Here is a 14,674-nt window from a genome sequence, read left to right on the forward strand (position 1 = left end):
CATTGATCTGAAGGGAGGACTCTGTCGGAGTCCAGGTTCCCTGAGCCCTGTGGTGGAGAAAAACCACTCCCCACCCTGACAGACTCGCGTCCGTCGTGACTACAGCCCAGGATGGGGGCAGGAAGGATTTTCCCTGCGACAGAGAAGTGGGAAGAAGCCACTACTGAAGAGAGGTTTTGGCTGCAAGGGAAAGAGAGACGTTCCTGTTGAGGGACGTCGACCTCCTGTCCCATTTGCGGAGAATGTCCCATTGGAGTGGGCGCAGATGAAACTGCGCGAAGGGGACTGCCTCCATTGCTGCCACCATCTTCCCCAGGAAGTGCATGAGGCGCCTCAAGGGGTGTGACTGGCCCCGAAGAAGAGATTGCACCCCTGTCTGCAGCGAAAGCTGTTTGTCCAGCGGTAGCTTGACTATCGCTGAGAGAGTATGAAACTCCATCCCGAGGTAAGTCAGTGATTGGGTCGGTGTCAACTTGGACTTTGGGAAGTTGATGATCCACCCGAACCGCTGGAGAGTCTCCCCGAGCGACGGTCAGGCTGTGTTGACACGCCACCCGGGAGGGTGCCCTGACTAGGAGATCGTCTAAGTAAGGGATCACCGAGTGGCCCTGAGAGTGTAGGACCGCCACAACGGATGCCATGACCTTGGTGAAGACCCGTGGGGCTGTCGCCAGGCCGAAAGGCAGTGCCACGAACTGAAGGTGTTCGTCCCCTATGGCGAAACGCAGGAAGCGTTGATGCTCGGGTGCGATCGGCACATGGAGATAAGCATCCTTGATGTCGATTGATGCTAGGAAGTCTCCTTGTGACATCGAAGCGATGACCGAGCGGAGAGATTCCATCCGAAACCTTCTGGTGCTCACATGCCTGTTGAGCAGTTTGAGGTCCAGAACGGGACGGAATGATCCGTCCTTCTTTGGCACCACGAACAAGTTGGAGTAGAAACCGTTCCTGAGGGGGAACGGTAATCACCACTCCTTCTGACTTCAGAACGCCCACAGCCTGAAAAAGTGCGCCGGCCCGAGATGGGGGCGGAGATGTTCTGAAGAAACGAGTCGGAGGACGAGAGCTGAACTCTATCCTGTAACCGTGAGACAGAATGTCTCTCACCCATCGGTCTTGGACATATGGCCACCAGGCGTCGCAAAAGCGGGAGAGCCTGCCACCGACCGAGGATGCGGTTTGGGGAGGCCGAAAGTCATGAGGAGGCCGCCTTGGAGGCAGTGCCTCCGGCGGTTTTTTGGGGACGTGACTTAGACCGCCACGCATAAGAGTTCCTCTGGCCCTTCTCTGACCTGTTGGACGAGGAGGATTGGGACTTGGCTGAGGGCCGAAAGGACCGAAACCTCGATTGTATTTTCCGTTGCTGAGGTCTCTTCGGTTTGGACTGGGGTAAAGACGAGTCCTTTCCCTTGGATTCCTTAATAATTTCATCCAATCGCTCGCCAAACAATCGGTCGCCAGAAAACGGCAAACCGGTTGAGAACTTCTTGGAAGCAGAGTCTGCCTTCCATTCGCGTAGCCACATGGCCCTGCGGACTGCCACCGAATTAGCGGATGCTACCGCTGTACGGCTAGCAGAGTCCAGGACGGCGTTCATGGCGTAGGACGAAAAAGCCGACGCCTGAGAAGTCAAAGATGCAACTTGCGGAGCAGAGGTACGTGTGACCGCATTAATCTCAGACAGACAAGCTGAGATAGCTTGGAGTGCCCACACGGCTGCAAAAGCCGGGGCAAAAGACGCGCCCGTGGCCTCATAGATGGATTTCACCAGGAGCTCTATCTGCCTGTCAGTGGCATCCTTGAGCGATGAGCCATCTGCAACTGATACTACAGATCTAGCCGCCAGTCTAGAGACTGGAGGATCCACCTTGGGACATTGAGCCCAACCCTTAACTACGTCAGAGGGGAAGGGGTAACGTGTGTCATTAAGGCGCTTAGTAAAGCGCTTGTCCGGAAATGCTCTGTGCTTCTGGACAGCATCTCTGAAGTTAGAGTGATCGAAAAACGCACTCCGTGTACGTTTGGGAAACCTAAACTGGTGTTTCTCCTGCTGCGAAGCCGACTCCTCTATAGGTGGAGTTGGGGGAGAAAGATCTAGCACCTGGTTGATGGACGCTATAAGGTCATTTACTATGGCGTCCCCTTCAGGTGTATCAAGATTGAGAGCAACGTCAGGGTCAGAGCCCTGAGCTGCGACGTCCGCCTCATCCTCCAGAGAGTCCTCAAGCTGAGACCCCGAGCAGCGTGAGGAAGTCGGGGAAGATTCCCAGCGAGCCCGCTTAGCCGGTCTGGGACTGTGGTCCGTGCCGGAGTCCTCCACGTGAGACCTAGGGGCCACCCCAGGAGCACGCTGCGGCGCAGACCGAGAGGGGCCTGGAGGCGATGATCCAACAGTGCCCGGGGCCTGTGTAAGGACCGATCTGGACTGCAAGGCTTCTAGTAGCTTGGCAGACCATTTGTCCATAGACTGAGCCATGGATTGTGAAAGTGACTCAGAGAGTTTCTCAGCAAAAACTGCAAACTCTGTCCCTGCCACCTGGACGTTGGAAGCAGACGGGTCTGCCTGCGCCGAGGGTCCCACTAGTGCCCGAGGCTCCGGCTGAGCAAGTGCAACAGGGGCCGAACATTGCTCACAGTGAGGGTAGGTGGAACCTGCAGGTAACATAGCCGCACAAGAGGTACAGGTTGCAAAATAACCCTTTGCCTTAGCGCCCTTGCTCCTTGTGGACGACATGCTGTTGTCTCCTAGGAGAGTGATCACTGAGGGTATATAGCCAAAAGCAAAACAACTCGGCCGAACAGAGAAAATATATACAAATATATATATATATATACTTCGGCACCCTAGGGGGACCAGCACCGGGTGACCGGTGTGGCTTACCGACCGCCCAAAGCGGTGTGTGTCCACCAGATTCCCTGCCTTGGGTCTCCCAGAGCTGCAGAGCTCGTTCCTGAAATCCTCCACCGGCAGAATGTGTTGTAAAAATGGCTGCCGGAGCTCTCAGGGGAGGAGGGAGCCGTGGGCGGCGACTAGTAAAGTGCGGGAATCTGGTGCCCCACAGTGATCAGTGAGGGGGGGGGGAGGAAACCTAAAGTATGCTCCAGCCCTCACTGCCGACGTCAGGTTGACCGTCCCGCCCTTACCCCTGACTGGCAGGCCCGGGGGCGGGAGTTATGGTACTAGGCCGCATGAAGCCGGGGACTAAATTTAATACCGCGGCCGACAAACAGGCGCGGTCGGCGCGGAAGTCCCGGTCGTCACAAAACCAGCAGCAGCTGCAGCGTCTGTGAAACGAGCGCTCCATGCACCGTCCCCATGGGGACACAGAGTACCTTTAGATGCAGGGCCCTGTCCCTGATGATACAAGTCTCCTGTCCGGCAGATTCTTCCCACAGGGGCTGCGGAGGGAGCCCGGTCCCAGTAAATGGATGACCGGTTAGGATCCCACTTCTCCCAGAGCCTCTAAGGGATGGTGAAGGAAAACGGCATGTGGCTCCAGCCTCTGTACCCGCAATGGGTACCTCAACCTTAACAGCACCGCCGACTTAGTGGGGTGAGAAGGGAGCATGCCGGGGACCCCGAGGGGGTCCTCTTTTCTTCCAACCGATAAAATCAGCAGCTGCTGCTGACTAAAATGGGAGCATGAGTGGATGTGTGCCTCCTTCCACACAAAGCATAAAACTGAGGAGCCCGTGATGCACGGGAGGGTGTATAGGCAGAGGGGAGGGGTTACACTTTTTAAAGTGTAATACTTTGTGTGGCCTCCGGAGGCAGAAGCTATACACCCAATTGTCTGGGTCTCCCAATGGAGCGACAAAGAAAGAAGGATGTGTGAGAACCAGTGGACATGGATTAGGGTAATAAAAATATTAGCTGTGATGAGGATGTAAAGAATGGACATATTTGTTTGCTTAAATAAGGTCAATATTTTCCCTCTGACGTAGGGGCAAGAAAAAAGACTGATAACTCAATGTTTACCGAGCCTTATAGTCGGATGTCACTCTTTTTTAACCACATAGGTAGAATGAATACAAGTAATTGAGTTAAAAATGGTGAGTTGATTGATTTTATGTGACCTCATGAAGAGACAAAAGCTAAGGCTCATTAACATCTATGCTTCTCAGACTAAGTGGGATCGCAATTGCCTCAATGTGGATAAAGCATTTCTTGTTTAAAAGTTGTCAGGTGGTATTTGGAGGAGACTTCAATAATTTCAAAAGCCCCCAGAATAGAGAAGGTTCTTGAGACAGGCTGGCTTCTGAGAGTGTCACATTAAGTAGCAAGGCTCTCATGGTGCATCACTAAATCTGATACACCCCAGATCATGTGGGATTCACAAAGGTAGCGATTACAGGTCTAGAATAGACATGTTGTATTTAAAGAAGCAAGCCATCTCTTCTCCAATTTCATTTGAGGCGGTGAAATTCTCCAGTTACTGTATGACTATATTTTCTCTGAAAGTTGGACAGACTAACCAGATTAGTAGAGGCTTATGGAAGTTGAAGTAATCTCTTCTGGAAGAAGCGAAAGTAAGATGGCCTTTGGGGGAGTTTCTTCAAATCTTGGTACTATTGCTGGGCCAATTTAACGCTAAGCTGCGTGATGGCAGACTGAACAGGAATTGTCTCTATCAGAGCATGTGGAGGAAACATGAACATCTTCGAAAAACAGGGAGTAACTGAGAGGAGATGTCCAGAGTGAAATCACTGATAAACAGTTGTCAGTAAACTAGTCACACATGATTGCTTTGAGATAGGTATTAGTAGAAGAACTTCTCACCAGACCCCTAAGGCCCCTTTACACACTGAGACTTTCTAGCGATCCCACCAGCGATCCCGACCTGGCCGGGATCGCTGGAAAGTCTCTGGTAAGCTGTCAAACAGGCAAACCTGGCCAACGACGCAGCAGCGATACGGACCTGGCTGGTCGTTGGGGACGTGTCAAAGCAGATATTTGAAAGGAGAGTCGCTAAAGAAATCGTTGTAACGGTGTGAAACACACCGATGCATGCTGCGCAGCGGGAAACAAAGGACCAAAAAATGTTCCTGAGAGATGTGTAGCGATCAGCGACCTCACAGCGGGGGCCAGGTCGCTGATGCGTTTCACACACTGCAATGTCGCTGGGGAGGTCGCTATTATGTCACAAAACCGGTGATGTTACAGCGATATCGCTAGTGATGTTGCAGTGTGTAAAGGGGCCTTTAAAGAAAAAGTAAGATGTCATTAAGGGTTTTTGGATGTCATCAGATGCCTTTACTTAGTTCTAATGGGGAGGAAAGATCTTGATCATGATAACATATAGGTTTTCCTGGCTGAAACCGTTCCTGAGCCAGGGGTAGATCCTTTGCTTGTTTGGTTTTTTTTTTACAGAACCCGTCATGAAGTGGAAATCATAGTAGTGAATTATTTAAAAAACCTCTAGGTCACATCTTGGCTTCCCCCCTAACTTCTTGGCTTCCCCCCTAACTTAGTTCTTTACAGCATGTCTTTTCTTGGACTTCTGCCAAACAAAAAAGACCCATTATGCATTTAAAACTGTTGTCCACCAGAATTTCTCAGTATGGATAGCATGGTGTTAGCTAACGTGCTTTTTAATAGGTTAGTGAAGTGTCACAATGTGACTGTAGAATTTCCAGGGACAAAGGGATTCTATTCTGTCCCTCATGCTACGGAACACTAGGCTCCAGGATTGCCCCTGATGGTGAAGATGTCTGGGTCTCGTACCTTGCTTTAATCTGTTTCATTCCCTCTGCAAAAACTTCCTTCTGACATGAAGGTTTCTCTCCAATTTCTTTTAGGAAGCTCAGCATTACTGTCATCTAGGTTGTAGCACATTTAGTTTTATTCTCAGTGTTGGGAGGCCACTAAGCAGAGTAGGCAGGCCTTTGGAATGGATTTTTAGCAACATTGAATTGACTAAAGGCTTTTGACCAGGTCAACCATAAGTACCTGTAGTCTGTCCTGTGGACTGGCTTAAGATTTTGTATCCCAGAGAGTGAAAGTGTACTGATGGTCAACAGTTTGGTTGGGCGCTCCTTCAAGAACAAGTCAAATTTTCATTAGAGCTGTCACAAAGCCCTCTGCTTCACGTGTTTGCTATTGACCTCTTCCTTAGAAGGGTAGGTAGTGGACTGTTGGCAGCAGTAGTTATGGACCAGGTGGTACCAGTGACTGCCCTGAGGGTGGAAGCATATACTAATGATGTCTGGGTCTTTATCTCCCTGAAAAAAGAAGCACAATTGGTGATGACACAAGTGGATTACTACTTAGGAGGCATCAAGATCCAAAATCAACCAGAACATATGAGAAAGTCCATGGCTCAGAAGAAAAGACCCTGAGGGCAGAGAAAAGTACTGTAATGCTCAGGTGCATTAAAGAATACCCACAAATGCACACTACAATACTTTGATCAACCCTCAGCAGGGCAGAGAGAAGTGCGCGTGAACAGAAGTACAATAGAGGACTCTGTGTGGATGACATAGGATGTGTCATCCACACAGAGCAGAGAAAGAGGACAGCGATCGCAAAAAGATAGGAGGTGCCAGACAGAGACCAGCAACGCTCATCGGAAAAGACCACCCAACAGGTGAGTATAATAAAAGCTGGTTTTATCTTATACAGATCGGCTCGGGCATTTGTATACAGTGGTTTAATTTGGCATGGAAATGAAAAGGACTGATAGACTGAAAGATCCACAGTCTGCATCTAGCTTCTTAGAGGGACAAGTGGGGCTGAGCCACGTGAGACAGAGCAATAACGGATTTATGATGTCCTTAGATGTCACACTGAAAAGACCACTGTGCGTATACTCATCACCGACATGTGCAGGTAACCCACTAAATCCCATTTATGATTGAGATCAGGATTTGTAATTCTTCAACGTGAATAAGAAATTCCCAAAAAGTGTGGGTCATAATCCAACGTTAATTTCCTGCCCTTTGTAAAACCATCCATCGCTACTACCGATTGCATTGTATAGTGAGGTCTTTGGATCAGCTCTATCAGGGTCTGCTAAAACCTTACCAGATAGCCAAGAAAATTAGTGCACATGACATCTAGAGGAAGTAAAACTCATAACAAGCATTTTACAGGTGAACCTGTAGACGGATCATTAATGGCTGCTGGAATAAAGGGTGTTTTACACGAGACGATCTATCGTGCAATAGATCGTCGGGGTCACGGTTTTTGTGACGCACATTCGGCGTCGCTTGCGACGTCGGCCTGTGTGACACCTCCTAGCGACGCAGTATCGCTCACAAATCGTGAGTCGTGTACTCGTCGCTAGGTTTCATAAAATTGTTTATGAAACATGGCACCGGGTGTTCATCGTTCCCGTGGCAGCACACGTCGCTCCGTGTGACACCACGGGAATGATGAACATCGCTTACCTGCGTCCCGTGGCTCCCGCCGGCTATGTGGAAGGAAGGAGGTGGGCGGGATGTTTACATCCCGTTCATCTCCGCCCCTCCGCTTCTATTGGGCGGCCGCCGCGTGACGTCGCTGTGACGCCGAACATTCCTCACACTTCAGGAAGTGGATGTTCGCCCCCCTCAGCGACGTCGCCCGGGAGGTAAGGACGTGTGACGGGGGGTTAACGAGTTTGTGCGCCATGGGCAATCAATTGCCCGTGACGCACAAACAACGGGGGCGGGTACGATCGATCGTGAAATCGCACGATCGGTCGTCCCGTGTAAAGCAGGCTTTAGTGTGCGCGCTGATGGCCCAAAAAATGCAGATCTACAAAGTGGGAAGCCAAACCCCGGGACAGGTCTGTGCTTGCTCTGGGGCACAAATTCTTTTCTTTTGCTGACACTCTCAGTCTAGGGGTGTGCTTTAATTGTGACACTGCTTTTTCTTTTTTTCAAGTCTCATAATCAAATAGCTAAATGCTGGTCAAATAAACTGCAATATTTCTATAATGCAACTAATTAAAGATTTCAGTTTTACACTGACATACGGTCTATAAGAAACTGCATATGTCCGATCTCTCCTTCCTCTTTCAAGTAAAAAAATAGATGGGATTACGATCTCTACAGTCAATCATGGATCAGAGTGATGAACAATGTGTCCCTATGATATTATCTGTGACTTCTCTGCATTTAGTGGTCACTACTCACCTGTGCGGTTACCTGTAGGAATCTCCTCTGTACATCGCTCATCACCCATCACATATCTCCCTGTAGTATTAATATGGGTCAGATATTCACCCTGAAACAAATAGTTACAGTCAGATGGAGAAGTTGTGTTAGAAGAACAAAAATGATCATAAATTAACATGATGACCAAAACTGATAGTAGTAGTTATCACATAGCTGTAGGTCTCCTGTATAAATACAACCTGACGGCTCCTAATTCTAACCAGCAGTCTCCATAACCAGTAAATTGTGAGAAGATCCAGACGACATCTAATGTCCATGATCAGCTTTATCCTATCATTTCCACCAAGCATAATACATACACTGAATGACAACTTTATTAGAGACACCAATCTAGTAGCAGATTTCATCTTCTCTGGCCCATGCTGACAGTTGTCACAAATTAGATGGGGGTACTGAAGTGCTCTGAACCCGTTCTCAACCACTGCAGAGATGCTCTTCAGCATCAAGATCTGGTAATTGTAAAGGTCAGGTAAGCAAGATAAACCTTGCACTCATGTTCCCAGAAGCAATCCATAACTAAACGACCCTTAAGGCATAATGTGTTGTTCTTCTGCTATGAAGTGATGAGCTTGGCCAGCCACAATGCTTAGTTAGTTCAAAATATCCAAATATACAAGTTTCAGAGAACAGGACAGGCTGAGAAAACATTGCCAACACCATTACGCCACATCCACCAGCCTGAAATGTTGACACCTGAAAGGAGGATACATAGATTCATGCTATTTGTGACAAGTTCTAACCCTCCCATTTGCAACAGCAAACTAGATCCATCTGACCAGACAATGTTTTCACACTGCTCAGTGATATTATTTTTGCTGTCTTTCCCTTACTGTTTTTCTTAGATAGTAATGGCACTGGAACAGTCTGTTGTTATAGCCCATCTGTACTGAAGAGCTCTGCATTCTGATACATAAGTTGTATCACACGTGCTTCATTCAGCTACATCGTTCATAACTGTGAACCTCCTGCTACCCAGAACATTTCTTGATTAACTCCTCTGACCTCTATCCTTTTACGTTTTTTTATATATATATATTTACAGGTTCTCTTTTTACTAGATGTTTTTCCTCAATCACAATATTTTAGGAACACTCTCAACGCCATTGTATGGAAAAGATACTTAACGCTGCTAAGATCACTCAATGTTCACATTCTTTTTTTTTTATAACTGAATGTTTTATTAAGTTTTTAGAACAGATACAAAAAAAGTACATGGATGCATAGATATGTCTCACAAGCTTGTTAGCAATAACTGTAAACCAGAAATCAGTATCCATATTATCCACTAATACACTGAAAACAGGGAATATGACAAGACGAACAATACAATACTAGACAGGGAAACATAAGGGAGGGGGGATGGATTGGGGAGGGTGAGCATATCAGGCTTCCATCAAGGCCGTACTTCACTGTTATTCTTTGTTGGCCCAATAAGTATCCCAAAGTGACCAAACACTCTCAAAAAGATCTACTGTGTTATTTGACAGGGCAGAAAAATACTCCATCCTTCTCACATCTTGGATCCGAGATTGGAGATCTGTAAGTGAGGGTGGATGGGCCAACCTCCAGTTACGGGCAATCAGACATCTAGCTGCTGTGGTCATGTGTAATAGTAACCGCTTCACTCTTTTCCCCAGCTGAGCAAGTGGTATATTTAATAAATAGAATTTAGGATCCAGGGGAATCCGAAGTTTAGTTACTTTATAAATAAGAGATTGCATCAACCCCCAGAAACACTGGATATTGGGGCATACCCAGAATATGTGTGGTATGTCTCCTCCTGTGGCTCCACACCTCCAAAATGTTCACATTCTAATGTGGATTCACAATGCAAATTATCACATCACTTCATTTTTAGCTACACTCTAGGCTAGGGTCATGGGTCTAATTTCCATACAGGGATGCTTCGCATATGAAAAAGCCAGTACCTCTGATGTATTGGCTGTTCAGTGTAACATACTAGTGGATAAAACAAAACTAAACCCAAGACCTTCACAGCCGTCTACACGTCATAGGGAGATTTCATGACACCTTCTCTCCATCTACCTGATCATCCTGAGGAACACTGGGATTTTCTTGTTTACAGTCCTGTGGGAGAAGAGGACGGGGACATCTCTCTGGTGTTGTCCTCTCACTGGATACATCTGGAATAAACACATACAGAGACTAAATTCATTTTTACATACAGATAATTATAGGCCATGTGTATTTAGTCCCGTCTATTACCTGGTGATGTGAGGGGCTGGGGAACCTCCATCATGACGTCCTTGTACAGATCTTTGTGTCCTTCTAAATACTCCCACTCCTCCATGGAGAAATAGATGGTGACATCCTGACATCTTATAGGAACCTGACACATACAATGATACCGTCATCCCCCGATCCCTTCATAGCGTTACTGTATAATGTCCCAGCATTCCCAGCAGTGTCACCTCTCCAGTCAGCAGCTCAATCATCCTGTAGGTGAGTTCTAGGATCTTCTGGTCGTTGATGTCCTCATGTTTCAGGGGGTGAGGTGGAGGCCCCAGGATTGGGCTCAGGGGTCTTCCCCATTCCTTATACACAGGGGCCTGACAGCGCTCACTAGAGGTCTTCTTCACTACTGTGTAATCCTGGTTATGGAGAGACACATTAATAAATCTCGCTACAGACATTTCCAGAGTCCTCATCTCTCCAGTTCTGTCCATCTGTTATTCCCATAGATAAGAATGATGTAATGTGACGTCATCAGAATCTCTCACCTCTCCAGTAATCCGGAAGAGGATCTCTAGGGTGAGGTGTAATATCCTCTCCACCATCTTGTCCCTGTCCGTATCCATCCTTGACGGGTCAATCAGGAAAATTGAATGGGGAAAACATATAACAACATAAAGATCCCATGTAAGAACTCTCCGGAGCTGTTACCGGCTTCACATGATCACTACATCGAGTCCTGGCCCCGTCCTGCCCCTGGTATAACACACAATCCAACTACGGTATAGTCACAGACAGAGATTTATCACAGAATATCGCAAATCCAAAGTCAAAAACTATATATATATTAAAAAAATAATAATAATAAATCAGTAGTGCACTAAATCTAATACAATAAAGACATACCGTGGGTATGGAAAGTATTCAGACCCCTTTAAATTTTTCACTCTTTGTTTCATTGCAGCCATTGTGTAAATTCAAAAAAGCTGATTTTTTTTACCCTCATTATTGTACATTCTGCACCCCATTTGACAGAAAAAAAGAGACATTTTTGCAAATTTATTAACCCCTTCACGACCGCGGGCCGTAAAATTACGTCCTATTTTAACGTGACTTAACGACCAGGGACGTAATTTTACGGCCTAAACTTCATTTGATTGCCGTGGCCATAGCAACGGCTTTCAAATGATGTCCCCTGCTGTTTCTTACAGCAGGGGACCTTTGCTTGACCCCAGGGGGGGTGGCATCGCCACCCCCCATAGGCGATCGATGTGATTGGCTGTTCAAATCGGAACCGCCAATCACATTGATCACGCTGTTTTCGGCAAAAAAAAATGCCAAAAATGGTGTGATCCTGTAAAATCCAGCTAGGACCGGAGCTGCAGCAGCTCCGATCATTAGCTGGAAGCAAGCAGACACCGTGGCCCCCCCCGCAGCACTGATTGGAGCGATCGTGCTATGACGCGCAATCGCTCCAATCAGCGTGCAAAAGGGGCTGTCTGACCTGGCGGTGACCGCTCTCCCAAGGCTTGTTTTAGCCTGGAGACCCCTCCCCCAGCCATTCTGCGCTTGCATCCGCTGGGAGTTGTAGTGCCACGCTGCCCGCTGCTGCTGCTGCTTTCGCTTTCGCTTTCGCCTGATCTCTGCTGCCGCCGCCACTTCATCTCTACTGCCGCCGCTGTTTTTCCAGGTGCCCGACCTCTGCTGCCCCCCCCTGATCTCTGCTGCCCCCTTCCCCCCCCCGATCTCTGCTGCCCCCTTCCCCCCCCCCCCCCCGCCCCCGATCTCTGCTGTTGTCGCCACCTTCCGCTGCCTGATCTTTGCAGCCGCTGCTCCCCAGTGATCTGTGCTGTCCCCGTATCTCTGCTGCCCCCCCCGATCTCTGCTGCCCCCCCCCCGATCTCTGCTGCCCCCCCCCCGATCTCTGCTGCCCCCCCCGATCTCTGCTGCCCCCCCCGATCTCTGCTGCCCCCTCCCGATCTCTGCTTCCGTCGCCACCTTTCCCGGTGCACGACCGCCGCGTGATCTGTGCTGCCCCCCCGATCTCTGCTGCCCCCGATCTCTGCTGCCCCCCCCCGATCTCTGCTGCCCCCCCCCGATCTCTGCTGCCGTCGCCACCTGATCTTTGCAGCCGGCGCTGCCTGATCTGCCCCTTCCCCCACTCTGATCGCTCTGTAACACCCCCCCCTCGGCTTCTCCTGTCCCCCCCTCGGCTTCTCCTGTCCCCCCCTCGGCTTCTCCTGTCCCCCCCTGTCGTCCCCTCACCTGCTGCTGCCGCTGTCTGGATCCTCCTGCCTGAGTGTCTGACGGCTTCATCATCCAGACTCATCTGCGTCTTCCTGGGTCCTAGCTTCCTTCTGCAGTCTGGTGACTGATCTTCCTGCTGGTCCTGTGAGTATAATTTATTATTTTTTTTTTTCCCTTGTTGCTTTTTTTTTTTTGTATTTCATCTGTCTGTGCGTCCTGCAGCCGCCGAGCGCAGATCCATGATGCATATCACGGATCTGCGTCCGAGCTCAGTTTAGCGCAGGATTTTTTTTTTTTTTTCCACGTATCAGTGATTGCTTTTTACACCTTATCCGCCGAGCGCAGATCCATGATGCATATCACGGATCTGCGTCCGAGCTCAGTTTAGCGCAGGATTTTTTTTTTCCCCCCCGTATCAGTGATTGCTTTTTACACCTTATCCGCCGAGCGCAGATCCATGATGCATATCACGGATCTGCGTCCGAGCTCAGTTTAGCGCAGGATTTTTTTTTTTTTTTCCCCGTATCAGTGATTGCTTTTTACACCTTATCCGCCGAGCGCAGATCCATGATGCATATCACGGATCTGCGTCCGAGCTCAGTTTAGCGCAGGATTTTTTTTTTCCCCCCCGTATCAGTGATTGCTTTTTACACCTTATCCGCCGAGCGCAGATCCATGATGCATATCACGGATCTGCGTCCGAGCTCAGTTTAGCGCAGGATTTTTTTTTTTTTTTTCCCCGTATCAGTGATTGCTTTTTACACCTTATCCGCCGAGCGCAGATCCATGATGCATATCACGGATCTGCGTCCGAGCTCAGTTTAGCGCAGGATTTTTTTTTTTTTTTTCCCCGTATCAGTGATTGCTTTTTACACCTTATCCGCCGAGCGCAGATCCATGATGCATATCACGGATCTGCGTCCGAGCTCAGTTTAGCGCAGGATTTTTTTTTTTTTTCCCCGTATCAGTGATTGCTTTTTACACCTTATCCGCCGAGCGCAGATCCATGATGCATATCACGGATCTGCGTCCGAGCTCAGTTTAGCGCAGGATTTTTTTTTTTCTTTTACGGACGCCTTTTTAGTATGTTTCATTTTTATGATTCCAAATTTTAAATCTAGTTATTTTCTTTTTCTTTCTAGATTTTTTATTTGTCTACTCAAAGAAAATAAAGAAACACACACACACACACACACACACACACACACACACTAATAAAGTTTAGTTTGTTGGGTTTTTTTGGTTTTTTTTTTCCACGCCCCACACACCCTACACAATGTCCCACTTGCGCCGCTCATCCCGACCACAACTTTTTTCAGCCCAGGAGGCATATGACCATATTGCCTCCGAAACCGAGAGTGAGGGAGAAGACCCCACATTCTTGTACTCGTCCCACTCCGACTCCTCTTCCTCCTCCTTCAGTGAAGAAGAAGAAGTACGAAGAAGACGCAGAAGAAGAAGTGGACATCAGCCAAGAGTGAGTGACCCCCAATCCAGCACTAGTGCTACTGCCCCCCAATCCAGCACTAGTGCTACTGCCCCCCAATCCAGCACTAGTGCTACTGCCCCCCAATCCAGCACTAGTGCTACTGCCCCCCAAACCAGCACTAGTGCTAGTGCCCCCCAGCCTAGCACTAGTGATCCCCTCTGGTCCCCGGCCCCTGCAAACTTTGCACCACGGATTCCGGACTTCATCCCCCAATCAGGAATCCAGTTTGAGACTGCCAACCTCAGTGAACTAGATTTTTTCAAAGTCTTTTTCACTGAGCAGTTCATAAGTCTCATGGTGGTGCAAACCAATTTGTACGCCGAACTTTTTTTGGCTCAAAACGCTGCTTCCTCATTTTCTGACTGGTCTCCCGTTGACGCAGTTGAAATGATGAAGTTCTGGGGTCTGGTTCTTAATATGGGGTTGGTGAAGAAGCCTGAAATCCGCAAATACTGGAGTGTAGATATTATAAATAACACTCCAGTATTTCGCATGGTAATGACCCGTCACCGTTTCGAGTCAATCCATAAATTTCTCCATTTCAGGGACAATTCGGAGTGTCTTCCCCGAGATGACCCGAAT

General features: G+C 48.5%; 1 protein-coding gene across 1 annotated transcript in view; it reads right to left on the reverse strand.

Moving 5' to 3' along the window:
* Window positions 1-14,674, reverse strand: part of LOC142311934 (uncharacterized) — a 35,716-nt gene that overhangs the window by 5,510 nt on the left and 15,532 nt on the right. The window contains exons 3-7 of the mRNA XM_075350802.1: window positions 10,905-10,983; window positions 10,596-10,775; window positions 10,390-10,513; window positions 10,210-10,307; window positions 8,122-8,212 (exon numbers count right to left, since the gene is read on the reverse strand). Of these exons, the coding sequence (XP_075206917.1) occupies window positions 8,122-8,212; window positions 10,210-10,307; window positions 10,390-10,513; window positions 10,596-10,775; window positions 10,905-10,982 (571 nt within the window). The 5' untranslated portion in view covers window position 10,983. The remainder of the gene's footprint in view (window positions 1-8,121; window positions 8,213-10,209; window positions 10,308-10,389; window positions 10,514-10,595; window positions 10,776-10,904; window positions 10,984-14,674) is intronic.

The sequence above is a fragment of the Anomaloglossus baeobatrachus genome, chromosome 5, assembly GCF_048569485.1.
Source record: "Anomaloglossus baeobatrachus isolate aAnoBae1 chromosome 5, aAnoBae1.hap1, whole genome shotgun sequence".
Classification (NCBI taxonomy): domain Eukaryota; kingdom Metazoa; phylum Chordata; class Amphibia; order Anura; family Aromobatidae; genus Anomaloglossus; species Anomaloglossus baeobatrachus.